The 16,770-nt window shown below is 39.8% G+C and overlaps 1 protein-coding gene across 1 annotated transcript; it reads right to left on the reverse strand.

The window, feature by feature from the left end:
- Positions 1 to 377: 377 nt before the first annotated feature.
- Positions 378 to 16,528, reverse strand: P4HB (prolyl 4-hydroxylase subunit beta). Its single transcript, XM_032212343.1, is given in 13 exon segments — positions 378 to 1,385; positions 4,760 to 4,846; positions 5,172 to 5,353; positions 5,530 to 5,650; positions 7,039 to 7,239; positions 8,500 to 8,625; positions 8,827 to 8,931; positions 10,607 to 10,635; positions 10,638 to 10,743; positions 11,124 to 11,263; positions 14,727 to 14,927; positions 16,358 to 16,477; positions 16,480 to 16,528. Coding segments are annotated over 13 exon segments (1,536 nt in total). The 5' UTR covers positions 16,514 to 16,528; the 3' UTR covers positions 378 to 1,301.
- Positions 16,529 to 16,770: the final 242 nt, after the last annotated feature.

Consider the following 16,770-nt stretch of genomic DNA (forward strand, 5'->3'; position numbering starts at 1 on the left):
GCATGGGTTCTTACTGTTGAAGACACCAAGTTGTGTAATGTATTGCTCTTTATGTATGTCCTATATTTTCCAAGTATTGACTCTTTATCAGTTTGATTCAGATACCACACCCCTGCTGTTTGAATAACAAGCATTTAGAAGAAACCATTTTGAATATATTTCCTTGAATTTGAATATTTGTACATAGATTTTCCTCTATAGAAATGCTTTTTTTGTACTCCATATAATCTAGGACTGGTTAACATTTCTGTCTAGATGGAAACTATGATGCAAACAAATACTAGCAAAAATTCCTTAATTCAGCTTTTCCAGTCTGCCTAATTTATAGTCCTTCTTAAACTAACCTCCAAATTTAAAGAAAAGAGCAAGAGTCAGAAGAGTATTAAAATTAACTTTTATTTGGCCAATGAGTTCCATCCTTGAGCATCATGGATGCTTAAAATGAATTCCATTGAAACACATCATCCTCTTTGTAATACAGACTTTTCCATGGCTCTCAAGTATCCCCACAAAACTCCTTAGTTATCAAGTGTCCTTTTTGTTGCATTTAGAGAAGTTATTTCCCAAGTCCCCAGAAAACCCATTTGCAAAATAATGTGTAGGTAGCAAGGCTTTTGTTTCATTGCAGGTGAGATAGCAACTCAAGTTAGATTTTGCTTTAGGCAAGGAGGCAATTGGACTCTCATTCCTCAGCAACCCTTTCCTATCCTTCCAGATCTTTGGATGACAGAAATCAATTGTACAATATGAAGAGGACATGAGACTATGCAATGAATTAAGAGGACCTACTATACCCCACTTATTCCCTTGGTCAGCCTAGTGATTTATTCCACATTGGAATGGTCCAGGGTGAGAGAAAAAAACAACAGTAAAGCATAAGGGAAAAAAGCTGGGAAATAACCAAGAGCCTGCTGGGTCAACAGCAGCATATGTCATTTAGACAAAGTGTGATTAATGTTTAAGGATGCCTTATTCATGAGATTCTCAAGTTAGTTAGGCAATAGGACATATTATTGTTTCAATCTGCTTCTACCCAGGCCGCAATAGTCTAAGGAAATGTACATCACAGTTTGCAAATGAAAGAAGAGAAAAAAGACAAGAAAAAAGACCCAGCAGTTTGCCAACTAATCAGATCCTTCTTCAGCATAGAATAAAACTAGATTTGTTTGACAGGTTAGAGGAATGGGTTAATTTCCCTTGGACTCCCAACCAGTTTCAGTCTTCTGGTTAGAATTTGTTTGCTGACTTGCTTGAGTTGGCAGCCACAGCATAGTGTCTGGGGATATGCAGATTGGACTTGTTTACAGTTCATCTTTTGGACCTGCAGCTTCTTCTTCCTCTTCAACATCTGGCTCCTCTTCTGCATCCTCTAGGTCTTCCAGATCCTGTTTCAATGAAGAAAGGACTGGTCAATTGTTTGGAGATGCTTGTGTCTCTAGTTTGATTCTCTAGGCAATACAGAGCTAGAGTATTGTGAGAGCAGTTGCTACAGAGCCCTTACCAATATGTTAATTCAGGATCTGCTCGAAATGTAATGGGTCTTCTGCTAAAACATGCAAGACCAGGAAAATCCCATGCATTCCAAGAAACCACATAAAACCAAAGAATGGGTAACAAAATGCCAAAAGCACATTGTCCACAAGCATTTCCATACAGCAGATAAGAAGGGATTTCAAGGCAGTGGGGTACAGTTAGGTTTCCCACATCTTCTGGAAAGTTATAGTCTTTGAATGAATAAAAATAACAAAGGGGTACCAAACATAACTAAACTGTCATCCTCCAGATGTGATGTAAGGTTCTATCAATAAACAGAGGATCTCCAAACAGATATTATAGCCAGAAAAAAAGGTTGATTGTTGCATCTAAACTCAAGAATGTGACTCACCAGTTATAGTAAGGAAAGTGAAAACTAGATTAAAACATCTGACCCAGTCAATAATGCCACACTATTAAAAAATAATAAACATCTTTGATATGATAATCAATGGTTAAAATTTCTGGATAATAGACGAAGACCCAGTCTGGTATGGTGCTTAAGGCACTAGGCTAGAAGCAGGAAGTGTGTGAGTTATATTCCCACTTCAGACATGAAGCCAGCTGGGCAACCTTGGGCCAGGCACTTTCTCTCAGCCATAGGAAGCAGGCAATGGCAAGTCATTCCTGAAATCTTGCCAAGAAAACTAGAAGGACTTGTCCAGGCAGTTACCAGAAGTCAATACTGACTTGAAGATGCATGCACACAAATGAACAAAATCCTGTTCACAGAATGGGTTCAAACAATCATATTGATGATAACTCTCTTGTTTATTTCTTATGGGTTGTTTTCTCAAAGAGCAACCATGGCTGCTTATCTCACTTCAGCTTTCGTTTGGTTTACAGACCTTGAAGGTCTGAAAGGCAAAGATTGGTCATAAAGATATTTCTTCATCTCCATTCTAACTGTGAAGTCAATAAATGGGGCAGAATGAAATGAGGAGTACTTGTCACCAAGTAGCATCTGGTACAAAATGTTAACTCAGAAAAAAGAAACAAATGTTCCCTTTTGTTTAAAGAAGAGTTCCATTGCATATACCTGAATCGCAAGATTGATTCTCTACCAGAATAGAGCAGAGATCGTTGTGTTTTCACATACAGAATTGTTTCTAATTTTGATCCTACCCAATCCTTTGTTCAGTCAAGCCATTCGTGGAAAAAAACCCTGGTAGTCAGTACTTTTTGATCTAATCTAAATCACTGATCATCACCATCTTGGACATAATAACCCAATTAACACTTCCAATTACTAACTTTACTTTTTTAGTTAATCTTGTTTTGAATTGGGTCTCACAAAACAAAGGTTAAGAATTGTACGTCTTCAGAAATATTATCTATCAGATTAAATGAAACTTATAAATAATTTTATAACATTATAATAGTTTATAATTTTTTGAAATTCATCGGGTCAGTTAAGAGTAAGCTAAACTTACTCTTAAAATATATTGCCTCAGTGATGCAACCCAAAGCTCTTTGCCACTGTTACCACCTCCTAAAGCCACCAGGTATGATCACCTGAGTTGCTTATAGTACGACAGAGGTGATGCAAAGAACCTGACTTAGGCATCAGTCTTGGGAAGGAAGGAAATGTTTGCATATCTTGGATCAGCCAAGGATAGCATGGAAACTGAGTTAGTTGAAAGGAACACTACGGGCGGGATGATGATCTAAAACAAAAACGCTGTGATTTTTAACTAGTTTAGTGGTTCTCCTTCAGCTATGCCAACTGATCTTCAGAAAAGCCTTTCCTCTGTTTCCTGGAGAATAAGCTAAAGTGGAAAAGTTGAACAACACTTTATAAGCTCCATGGTCCAGCCTCATCCCTTTCCCCAAATCCTCTGAAAGCAAATACCAAATAAATGAAATGGTGCTGTCTATTTACCATTCCTTATATCACTAAGCCATTTAATCGTTGCTCACTGGAAATTGGGGTAGCCATTTTGAGAAAAGCCAAGGAACAGGAATGATAAATAATTCTGTGTAATATATACAATCTATAGCTGCTTTTGCATGTGGGAAAGTTGCTATCCATTATTATTATTACTACTATTTTTAATAAAGCACTTCTACTCAAGAGGGGGAAAAAGAGCAAGCTAAACTGAAATGAAACTCGGAGGCAGTATTTTGCTTCACCTTAGCTATGTGCTATGCGGGGAATAGTGCCTCCAAATCATACAGCAATCAAAAAAGAGTTGAACTGAGTATTTCCCCTCCCCTAATTTCCCCTAATGGTGTAAAGCAGGGGTCCCCAACCCCTGCTCTGTAGATTGGTACTGGGCTGCAGCATGCCAGAAACCGGGCTATGCAAACAAGTGAAGCTCTATCTGCAGGATGCAGGCAGCACGTGAAACTACACCCCCTCAGGTCCACGGAAGAGCTTCTCTCCATGGAACTAGTCCTTGGTTACAAAAAGGCTGGGGGGGCCACTGGTGTAAAGAACTCAAAACAGTGGATAACAAACCAAATCAGAAAATAAGAATGGTAAAGAATGTGCTCTAATAATAATTACAGATACCTACATCCCCAACCCTAGTAAGCAACTTAAAATCACCACAATAGAACCTACTATGTACAGAAATTCTATTGGTCAGATATAATATGCCATGGGCGAATTGCTAGATTCTCACTTGCCAATATAAATGGAAAATTCACAGCATTTCTGATTTTGTCCTTTCATATTTACCCTTTAAATAAGACTCAAAAGTATAGCAGCATAGTAGCAGAGCTAGTAGCATCTCTGTCAATGAAGCCTAGTTCTAGTTATGCATGCTAAAAGCAATAACTCTGTGACTGAAAGAGGACATCCACACCTGCTGAGGGGCTTTTGTCTGCTCACTGAAGATTCAATCTCAGGACAACTATGGGTTGTTGGGCCAAGGCTGAGGGGAATGCAAACAATGTTTTTTTCAGCATTTTTCTGAACACGGAAATGTCTTTATAGGCTCCTGCATTTTACATGGCCTCAGTCTACATGGAATTGCAGATATTCTGAACACCCTTACTGCCGTCCCAGCTCATTCTGGATATTACCAGCTGTGTTTTGTTTACAGGTTGCTATGGAACTAACATTCTCTGCTGCCAAAGCAAGCTATAACTAGATTTACAGGATAGAACTGCCACTTCCTCAGGGATCTGACCAGTGTCCAGGAGCCGAATATATATATATTCTGCTCTGATTATATATATATATAATCAGAGCAGAATATCATAATCCTAAAATACTCACATTCTCATCTACACCACCATCTTTTCCACCGCTTTCCAGGAACTTCTTAAAACCTTCCAATGTCCTCTCTCCACTGTAATCAAGAACCTAGAAAACGAAGTAATAAGAATTATTACCAAGACACAAACCTAGGGCCTTGGTGGATGAAGGATTCACTTCTGAACAGCCAAAAATTTTTTTTTAAAAAGAAAGTAAGAAGAGAGGTGGTTAGAAAATTCACCTTCACCCATATGAGTCGAAGAGGAGCCAGCCACTAGATCCCCATGAATGCTGCAAGGGAAAATAGAGCACCATCCTCTATTAAACTATTTTTCCTATACCTCAAGGCACACATGCACCCAAGCATACCCCAAAGCAGGCTGGGGGAACCATTTTCCCCCTCTGTCAAGTTTCAATATACAAATGCTCTCACCGTTCTATCAGGGCCAGCAGGGAAATACTTGAGGGTGGGGAAACTGTGGACCTTCACAGCCTCAACTTCATTCGCTGTAGAGTCCATCTTAGCAATAATGATGTTTTCGTGGTCCTTGTAGGTTTCTCCAAGTTTATCCCAAATGGGAGCTAACTGTTTGCAGTGGCCACACCAAGGAGCATCTGCGAACCAAAAGATGATAAATGATTTTGAATTTTGACAGCTGTTCAGCATCCACAACTCTCTCCCCTTTTTTTAATTTGCCTGCTAAGAAACTTTCCTTTCATTAATCATATATAATTTCAAACAAGATAAACATGTATGTATACGCATACATTGCAATTGGTAAAATACTTACAGAATTCCACAAAGACATTCTTATTTTCATCAAAAGCCACCTCCTCAAAGTTCTTTCCAACCAGAACTTTGACAGGCTGCTTGTCCCAGTCATCAGAAATCTCTTGGCTCATCAGGTGGGGCTGAAATACACACACAAAAGCAACAACGTGAGAGCAACTGCATGGAATCTGTCAATAGGAAATCCTCACACCCACAGCTCCAAAGTGCAAAGCAACTAGCAGGCCAGACTATAAAAAGGCAGGTTAATATAGATTTGCTCCTTCAAGGTCACATCCCCATCCCATGACCAAAACCTATCTTGCATGAAGGATGCATAGAGTAGGTCTGTGTATATTAAACTGTTACTATCCAATCAATACCCTTGAAGTTATAAAACATAGGAAGTGCATAGCAGAGATATAAAAATGAAGTGATTATGATGATCTAATTGGTTTCAAGTAAGGTTTTTTACAGCATACTTCAAAGAGATTGATACTCCAGCCTTCCACATTTTGGCTGTGTTTCCATTTTTCTTGATCAATGTCCACACTATCTAAAGCTGATGGACCAAAGGCAACTATGTTGGAAAGCTCTTTAAATGACCATGTCAAAATTTTCAAGTCATATATTTTACATACCCTTAAGTATTTTTTTAAAGTTATTATTCTATTGACCTTAAACTTCAATTATAACTGCCTAATTCTAGATATATCTTTAGTTTATCTCCACTATGTATACATATTTAATATGCATAGATAGAAAATATTGTTTTTGTCTTTTATTCAAAAGCTATATTTTTAACCAAATAATTATCCTTGTATATCTCGTCTTATCTATTCTGAAGCCAATTGCCAGAAGTCTCAATAGCACATCTAAAGCAAAAGACTGTTTTATTTAGATGTCTTTCCCTATCATAAATTGATCTTTATTGATTAAAAAACATTCTTTCATCTTTAGCTCCATTAGCAATTCCTAACATTTTCCCCCAGGCAATCAGATCCACTACGTCATTATGAACCCATGAAGGGGAGAAATAGAAGTAAAAAAGCATGACAATGAGAAAGAGCAAAGGAGGTGATTTAAGGGAAGCCCTGGATAACATGTGCTGTGTAAGAAACATCAAACAGTTGCTGGATCTTGGTAATAGGCTTCCCTTCCCTTCCCAGATTAAAATAGACATCCTCTAAAGATTTGTGCAATGTGAGGTCAAGGCCACGTTCCTTCTGTCATGCTGAGAAAGGTAATTCTTGGATCTGCACCACTCACTCTAAAGCAGTTCCCAAATTCATGCAGCTCACTTTACTAGCTCAGCGGGATCATGTAAATCCCGGGACAATGCTCCACTGTCCACAGATTTATAAATCCCTTTGGATTTCCTAGCAAAAGCTTCGCATACTGTAATCTCAAACTACTCTGCAAGGTGAATTTAAGAAGTTCGTGCCATACGACAGGTCTCAATTTCCATGTGCTACTAGGATCAACTCACATGGCTACCTGCTCCAAAAGCCCCATTTAAAAACCCAATTACCTTAACTTTGCCGTCCAAGAACTTGTGGCAGAAGTCCCTAATATTCTCTGGGCTCAGGTCATCAGATTCTGGTTTGTACTTGGTCATTTCTTCCTCCAGGGTGATAAGGCGTATGGCAGGGCATTCCTCCTTTTTGAGGCCAAAGAACTCCAAGATCCTCTGGTTGTCACTATGGTCGCTGTCGATGTAAATGAACAAGATCTTGGGGAAGAGGAGGGAAAACAGGACAGTGTATGTATTAGACAAAAGCATTTGGGACAGAAGAATACCCTGAATTAAGATTTCCCCAAGATCTATCCCATCCCTCTAACTCCTCTTGCACTTCATATACAATTCTAAACATTACTAGTAATCTTAAACCTGGAATAAGCAACCCTGTAACCCAAAGGAGGATTCCAGCAGCCACTACTGCCGGTTCACTCATGGCCATGCTGTGCACATGCACTTGATGCATGCGCAGTGCAGTAAAATTGCTCTCTGCATGCGCAGAAGCAAAAAACAAGATGGTGGTGCCTACGGCAGTGCCTAAAGAACCAGTTTGGGGGTGTGGCAGGCCTGGGTCGCTGCTGGTTCCAACAACCTAGGCTGCCAAACCACCACTGGTTCTGCCAAACCGGTAGGAACCCACCACTGCTGTAACCTCTAGCTGTTTTGGAGTAGAAACCCTGCGAATAGCTTGCCAATGGCCATGCTGATTATGAAAGCAGCAAAATAGTGATACCAGGCTGCCTACCCATACACAACATGTGAAAGCCAGAATGCCAGATGATCTTTAAGATAATGTTACAACACTGTATAACAAAGCAGAATGGACATTCTAGAGAGGCAAAATTCCTGTGGAATGATTTCCTTGCACAATGTCAGGCCTAGCAATAGCACTTACACATATACTGCTTCATCGTGCTTTACAGCCCTCTGAGGGGTTTATAGAGTCAACATATTGCCCCCAACAACCCAGGTCCTCATTTTACCAACTTCAGAAAGATGATGGATGAGTCAACCTTGAGCCTGGCGAGATTCGAACTGCCAAACTGCAGGCATCCGGCAGTCAGCAGAAGCAGCCCGCAGTACTGTATTCTAACCACTGCGCCACCACGGCTCTTTTAAAACACATTTTTGTTGACTTTCTCCAGCTACAATTCCTGCTTCTTTATAATGAGCTGCATTTACTTTATTACAATGGGTTTATACTACTATCATAAATTTTCTGGGATTTATATAAAGAAGAATCAACCTTTAAACAGCAAAATAAAAATAGCAGTAGCACTAGACTTATATACCGCTTTATAGTGCTTTATAGCCCTCTCTAAGCAGCTAATAGTCAGCAATATTGCCCCAACAATCTGGTCTTATGATTTTAATTCTTGGCGATGTGTAACCATATGAGAAAGGGAGTGTGTAATAAACTATACGAAAGTTTGCTTAGGAGCAAATAATTATTTAGCAAGTTTCTTTATTTACCTTTCCTTTGAAGCCTTCAGCTGCTTTTTTGAAGTTATCCAGTTTACCCTCATATTCATCAACACTCTTAGGCAAGAACAACAGGATGTGTGTCTTAATCTCTCCGCCAAAAATTTTAGGTGCAGTCTGGAAGAGGAACAGTTGTATTATTAAAGGCAATTACATTATGTGGAATTCCAAGTTTAATTTTCCTGACCATTCCACCTCCTCCTCCCTCTAGCCTGTAGGATTCACTACCATTTGTCCTGCCATAGATCTAAGCTGCAGACCAAATAAACAACATTATATATCACTCAGAACATGTAAAACTTTTGATCTATTTCTTACCTGTTCGGTAAATTCAATCACCAAGGGTAGCTGGTTTGATTTGATGAAATTCAGCAGGTTGTCTTTTGTTATTTCCCCCTCAAAATTGTTACGACCTTCATCAAACTGGAAAAATATACAAGAATTTTGTTTACATCCAGTAAATGGACAAAATACATAGTCATGCAAGAATTTAGTAAACAATAATGCAAGAGTGGGTCTACTATATGCCATAGTGATACAGAAATATGCTCTCTCTTAATGCAGTATCTAGTTTCTAAAGAGCCTCAGTATTCATTGAGGTTTCTAGGCTGCGTGACACTGCAAACACATGTGCAGTGGAAGGTGATAGAAAACAACTGCCAAAAGCTTGAGGAAAGGAGAAGGGCAATAAATAATAGTGTGTGATCTTTGCTTGCTAAATTATGCAGTAAACGTGAAGTGCCCAATAATTCACTTTTCACTGGCAGATTATTTTAAACTGTAAAGAGCATGTAGCTATTGAACACTCTAACCCAAGGTAGCACATTTCACATTGCAAGCATGACACAAAATGCTTAAAACCTCCCAGGGTAGAAACTCAACCAAAGTTCTCATCTTACCACCCAAGTGGATTAAAGCAGCAAGCAAAGGGAAACTTGAATACATTAAGAAGCCCAATTCTCAATGTAATATTTCTGAAAAAGATCTGCCCACCTCATCATTATTCCTAAAAAAAATTGAAAGGTAACAACTGAATGCTTTAGATCTCAGCACTTTAGATGTTAGATACTCCTGTTTTAGAGAGGGTGAAATTATAGGGCTTGCTTGATTTGGACAATGTATCCATCCACAGAACCATTAAGAGGCAGAATTGCATACTATTAAGCCCCTAAACAGAGAGCAGCTTATTCAGAGACAATGAACTCCTGCGGGGCTATTGTTAGCTACAAAGGAACAGATGTACAGCTCTAGCACCAGGAAGTCTCTTATTGCAGAGTAACATCCACTGTTGACCTTTTTTCTCATAACCTTTCCAAGCACTTGAGAGGGGAAGGGAAGCCAACAGTGGATTACAGCCTTATTGGGGGATGGATGTTCTCCCTTCAAAGGCTGGGCGCTTCTGCTTTTACTGCCCCCTACGGTCTAGGTTTGCATACCCCGATTTGATTATATGAACTCTCTTAAAAACAGTGATGAGGAATCAAAAGATTTGAGAGGGGAAAAACCCACTAGGCATGAATAAGCAAGGAGGCTTTCCTCAACGATGTTGTAGTCTGGATGTGTTACACTTAAATTCCCAGGTTTAAAACCACTGGTCACCCCTGTGAGCTTCAGTCCGACACACCGGAAGAGGACTAGGCTGAAGAAGAGTGAAGCGTTTTACAGACAGTTGAAAAATCAGTTACGTTGACTTTAAAAATTTGAATTGAGAAATATTCTGATTCCTGGTTTCTACTGATCCAACTGATTCTCTACTGAGAGGGGAATATTATTTTGCGATTGATGCAGGACAGAAAAAAATATGCTACTTAACTGAAGAACCTGATATGGCAAAAGATTTTAGAGTCATTATAATCAAACTCCTTCACAAAACTTTTGCTGAACCCTTATTAATTTCAAACGTTTGGCTCAAAATGGAAGAATTTGGTAGCATATAGTGAATGAATAAAAAAAATATGTCAAAACAGATTATGCAAATATTTGTCCAATATGTGCTGTGACTGACAGGACTTTTTGCTTGTTTCTAGAGCAGTGGAAAGCAGGCAGACTAATATATACAGAGCAATCAGGATTTCTTTTCCTCATAGTCACCACTCACCTTCTTAAAAAGAGCAATTCCATCTTTTTTAGCTGATATTTGGCAAATAAATCACTGTTGGAAGTGATCCCAAAAGGAATGTCATCGATGGCCTCTGCTGCCAACAGAAACTCTTTGGCCACATCAGATTCTGCATCCTACATTTAAAACAAAACAAAACAAACAAAAAACCCTGCATCATTATTTCAATAGTATAGTCACCCATTATATCATGATTTAGTGCATACTGCAAAGGCTATCATCTCAAAACTACAAGTAGCCAAAAAATAGTAGTTAGGCACCATATTTTCCCCTAAGGCGGCAAACAGGCTTACAAGAAAACTCAAGCAGAAGTAACCACATATCTGCATATACAGATTTGACGACAAGGCCAAATTCCAAACTGTTTATTGCCTAATAGCTCTGCAACTGATTAGTTTGTGTTTCCGTTATGCTGTCATTCTCTTCCTCTATCCCAGGAATTCTGCCATTGTCTTTAATAAAATCCTTCACCCTAATGTATGAATGAAAAAAATACCTTAAAGAATCCAATCACAGCAACTTCACTGGATTCCACTAGCTCTTCCGCAGCAGCTACATCTGCCAGGGTAGTGGCTGCAGGTCCTGTCCGTTTCTTTAACCAATTTAGAATGTCATCTGCTTCTCTGCCAGCTAGATTAGAGGAAAAACTTACTTATCAGGCATCGTACCTTCTTTTGTCTTTGAAGTCTACATACAGAATAAAGCTTCACTCCCCCAAGGCTAACAAGGCTAAGTTCTACTTGTGTGCTCCTATACCCCCACTGTAATCTTCACTTATCTTAAACCAAACCCTAAATGCTCTAAAGAAGAAACAATTAAAAGTTTCTATACTGGGGTACTGTAATGTAAGCTGATTACTGTAGTTGTGACAGAATCCTTACTATTGAAACAGTCTAGGCATTTTACAGTGGTATAATGCCACTTTTTAAAAAGAAAGCTAAGAATTAGGAGGCACTATTAGAAAATGCTTCATCTACTTTCTCCACTCAGTAAGAACAGCAAAGTAGTATCTTTATCATTAAAAAAGCTGGAAGACTACACACTGTCCAGCTATTGAGGCACGGAGTTGTCTGTCTACTAGGTATACCATTTGATGCTACTTTACCTTGTTTGCTATGGGCATTCTACTTGATATTGGAGTACTCTTTCCTCATTATATGACCAAAATCTTTGAAAGCTAGCAAGGAACATCCTTTAAAATTTAGGCCAAAATAGGACTTACTTGTACAAATCATAAAGGTGGGATATAAAAAAAATAAATATTTTAAAGTGCTGGAATACAGTGAAAATTATGCCAAGTCTGGATTGGAATTTCTGCCCATCTTGAAGCTTGAGAGCACCCAGAACCCCACAGTTCAACCCTGAGCTACAATATTCTCTTCAAACACTGGTCTGTGATAGACTTGTCAGCTCAACCTTCCATCCCACCCACCCCCATTTCCATGTGGCTTCTGGCCACCAAAGTGCTTCATTCTTGGTCAAGGGACACATTTTATGTAGTATGTCCTAAAGCCAAAATTGGGTGGGACTACTACGTCCTTATCTTCTACATCGTTTTCTATTTATTCGCCCGTAACAATTTATTCTTACATGTGTATGTGATTAACCCAAGCATCAACTACATTACTTCTCCCAAAAGCACAGGGTTGTACATCTCACATAGAGAACACAGGTTGTATCTGTACTTTACATCAGGAAACAAAAATGTATATGGAGAATGCAACCCAAAAGAAAACTAAAACATGCTCTCTATTACTCCAGAGCTCAGGAGATTTAACCACAGGAAGGAAGATTCCAGTACAATGCTAGGAAAAACACACACTCATTAAGGCAAACAAGCCACCTGGAAAAAGTGTATTCTCCAGCACTGGATTTGTTTAAGCAAGACTGGACAGCCCTCTACTGGGAAATCTTTGATTTGTATTCCTGCATTGAGGACATGATAACTAAAGTGATCCTTTCCAAATGTCATGATTCTGAGATCTTGGGGATTTCCCCACCAATGTATGGCTATAAAATGCATAAGGCCAGCACTCTTATTTCAGTTAGTGCAACCCTGCAAAGTCAGCTGCACGCACACATGAATCTACAGTTACGTTCATAAATTAGAAGCCAAACAATATTATTGGCTTCATCTTACTGTCTTGTGGAATTGTGGTTTGTAAATGACTGACAAGTGATGTGCTAACTGTGTACTACAGTAGCAGGAAATAAAATTTTCTCAGACAATTTGCTCATGCTATACTTTCAACTCAGCCCTTACAGCCAACAACATGATAGATTTCGTAACTAACTGGGAGCATCTCCAAATAGTAAGAAAGAGGTGCCTTGTTCTTAACTTCACAGAAGGAATAGGAATTATACCCAGTCTTTCTACATTTCAGCAGCTCTCAAATCATTCACACCATTCCAGTCCTAAGCTGAAAAAGCAAGCTCAAAGCCCAAGGCAAAACAAGCTCACATTATTGTTCATAAGTTAAAATTATGACATTTCTTTTGTCTTGTGCTTCTAGTGTTCTTACAACAGCTTAGAAAAATGATGATCAAACTCCCTACAGCCTTTTCCTCCCTCTACAATTGCAATATGTGTTGTGTATCACACCCACAGTGATGATTCACAACCATGTTAGACAAGATTATGAAGGGGCACAAGTCGAGATTAATGTATTTACCAGGCTTGAAATACCTGTGAAAGTGTCAACATAGAAATATTTTTACAGGTAGTCCTCAACAGTTTGCTTAGTGATCAAAGTTACAATGACACTGAAAAAGTGACTTATCATTTTTCATATCTACAACTGTTGCAGCATCCCCATGGTCACATGATCAAATTCAGATGCTTGGCAACTGATTCATAGTTATGACTGTTGGAATATGTTCTGGGGTCATGTGACCACCTTTTGCAACCTTCTGACAAGCAAAGTCAATGGGGAAGCAAAATTCATTAAATAACCATTTTACTAACTTAATTTCAATGATTCACTTAACATGACCAGAAAGGTCATAAAATGGGGCAAAACTCAGTTAACAAAGGCCTCTCTTAGCAACAGAAAATTTGGGCTCAATTGTGGTCATAAGTCACATCCAGGTGACCTGTATTTTAAACACTTCTGTGCTGACATTTTAAATATGGTTTGCTGTTTCTAATGATTTAATCTTGTTCAAGTCAGGGTTGGTTGAATATTGGAACAACATATAAGTCTAGTTAAATGAATACCATATTTGCTGCCTATAAGCCCCAAATTCAAAATCTTTGTTTCAGAGGCCAAATATTTTGACAACTATTTCTTAGGGAACCTGTGATTGAAATTCTGTTTCTAGGGAACACCTATTACAAATTTAATAGCAAACCACACTGCCACTATATAGCAAGTGTAATAGGTAACATTTTACAGCTATGTCACCATCACATTCAATAGAGTTACTAACTTTAAGTGTAATTATATATAAAGGACTATGCTTTGTTTAATTACACAAAGCCAAACATAAAACATTTTAGAAGCAAAAGTTTTGTAAATAGCAAGTCCGATGTGATCAAGCAAAAGTATAACAAGAGGCCCAAAACAGCTGCATAAGTCTCCTGTAGCATCTACAAAAGATAGTAATTATAGATGTACTAATTATAGTAAAGATGATGACTAATGGACAAAATTTGGACAGCTCAACATGCAAGGACAAAGGGTATAAAAGTTACAGTAGCATGCTTTTGATGGGGCTTTCTGACCAATGTCTGATATGAAAAAATTAAACTAAAAGCCAATCTCTAACACTGTTTAAACTATCGCACTGTAATCCTTCAGATTCAATAATAAAAATGATCTTTGGAATAAACAGAATATTTACAACTCTTTATACTTGGATGTTTCTATTCCCAGGAGTAAGCTCATGATCCTGGAAAAAGATATCTAAAATCTAAAGCATTCAAATCTTAGATCTAAAGATATCTAAATCTAAAGCATCATATAGTTTTTCTGATGCAACAAATGTTTATTAGGTATCCTCCTGTAGAAAACCCAGTTATCTTTGGTTCTATTGTCCAGTTAGTCCTCTAAGGAAAATTACAATTCTTTAACAGCTTCATGGTACTCTCACCTGTGTTATTCTTTGGGAGAAGACTTATCTCCATTCTTGAAGAATTTGATAGTAGGATAACCTCGAACACCAAATTGCTGGGCAAGTTCAGATTCTTCTGTAGCATCTACCTTAGCCAATCTGATTTCAGAGTTTTCACTCTTCAATTTTGCTGCTGCTTTCACATATTCAGGTGCCAAAGCTTTACAGTGACCACACCACGGTGCATCTGTGGAAAAGAACATTGAAATACTAGAAAACACAGGAAAATTGCCCTTAAAAACAATTCCAAAAAGAAATGTTGAGGTACATCATTCAACTTTAAAATGCCATAACAGACTCTTCATACAAAATGCTTGGTATCCTAGCTCTCACATTGTAAACAATTCCTGCTAAAGCTGTGTGCCAACATTAAAGTACTTCAGAAATCATTGACGGTGACAAATACTTGAAAACCTAGGCTTTTTAACACTACTGTGAACTTTAGTTAATAGTGAAGGGGGAAGTAGGATGCTTTACTCCCCCGCCCCTTTCAAATGTAAGCAGCAAAAGTGCAACTATTTTATGAAGGAAATGAGCATGAGTGAGTTAGGACTTACACCATGCCTCACGCCTTCTACATGTGGAGAGTCACGTCCACAAAATTAAAACGTGGGCTTAGAGCAGCAAGAAAGGACAGTTTTCTTGCAACTAAGACAGTACTAAGAAAATTAGGGGGGAAATGCTATCTATAGACCAGCTGTTCCCAACTGTGGCCCACATGGGGGGGCAATTTGAACCTTGTTTAAACCTTCTTAATGGTCTTTTAAGCCTCCTCCACGTGAGTAGAGTTCACTTTTTGAGTAAGTAAGAATTATAGGGTGCAGGGGATGCATCAGGATTTTAAAGATGTTTAGGTGGGGCATGGCCAAAAAAAAGATTGGGAACCACTGCTCTAGACACTTTAAACCAGAATTTGTAATTCTCTTTATAAAAGGCATTCTGTTGTCGTATATTTCGTGTTACTGCTAATTCTTTAATTTTTTTTCCTATCCGTCAACAGCATAGAAAGGTTCTGCGGGGAAACACACAACCACCACGGGCAACGCCTGACGCTTCACTTTCAACGCCTTCCCTTAAGCGGCACACCCCTTTTCTCTTTCCACGCACTTTCCTCCTATACGGTAGTACTTCGCGGCAGGCCTTACTACCTTCTCTCCGCTCTGGGAAAGCCCATTGATCTTCACCTGGTGCGTGCAAAGCCAGCCAGTCACCCACAGTCAAGGTTGCCAGGATATTTGTAAGCTAAACACTAAGCCGGCGCCTTGGGGGCAGTTTTTAAAAGGCCAGAATCAGCGCAAAACCCGTTTGCAGCGTCCGCGGCCGAGAGCCTCGGAAGAGTACACCCCGCGGAAAGCCACCGGAGCCTCTTCCAGTAAAACAATGACAGAGTTGGAAGGGACCTTGGAGGTCATCTAGTCCAACCCCCCTGCTCACGCAGGAGACCTGTACTAGGGATTCGAACCACGACCTTTCTGATCGACAAGCTGAGAGAAAGGGGGGAGGGCTAACGCCGCCTTCGGCCCAAAGCCACGGAAGGCTCTGCTGGGGGACCCCTCACGCCCCACCACCCCCCAGCGCCGCGCTCCGCCGCCCACGCCCCTTCCCCACTCACAGAACATCCACCAGGATATTGGTGTATTGGCTCCAGCGCTTGCTCGAAGTTGGCGGACTTCAGCACCAGCACGCCCTCTTCTTCCTCCAGGTCGGCGGCGAGGGAAGCTTGGCCCAGCCACAGAAGCACAGCACCGGAGCGAAAAAACGGAGGAGTTTCATGGCGGCAGGGGAAAGCGACGACAGCGACGGGATCTCCAGGCAAAGAGACCCGAGCAACAAGAAAGCACCGCGAAAGAGGACGCCCGAACCCGCCTCCCACTTATAAACCCGCCCTTGCCCCGCCGAGGGCTACCGCCTATTGGCCACTTCCGCCTCCTCCGAGTTACTTCTCATTGACTTGGCGTCGAGCCCCGGGGCCGCCTCATTTCGTGATTGGCCGCCAAGAAACCCAACGTCACAGTTCCTTCCCACCGGAC

This window comes from Thamnophis elegans, chromosome 2 (assembly GCF_009769535.1).
Source record: "Thamnophis elegans isolate rThaEle1 chromosome 2, rThaEle1.pri, whole genome shotgun sequence".
NCBI classification, from domain to species: Eukaryota; Metazoa; Chordata; class Lepidosauria; order Squamata; family Colubridae; genus Thamnophis; species Thamnophis elegans.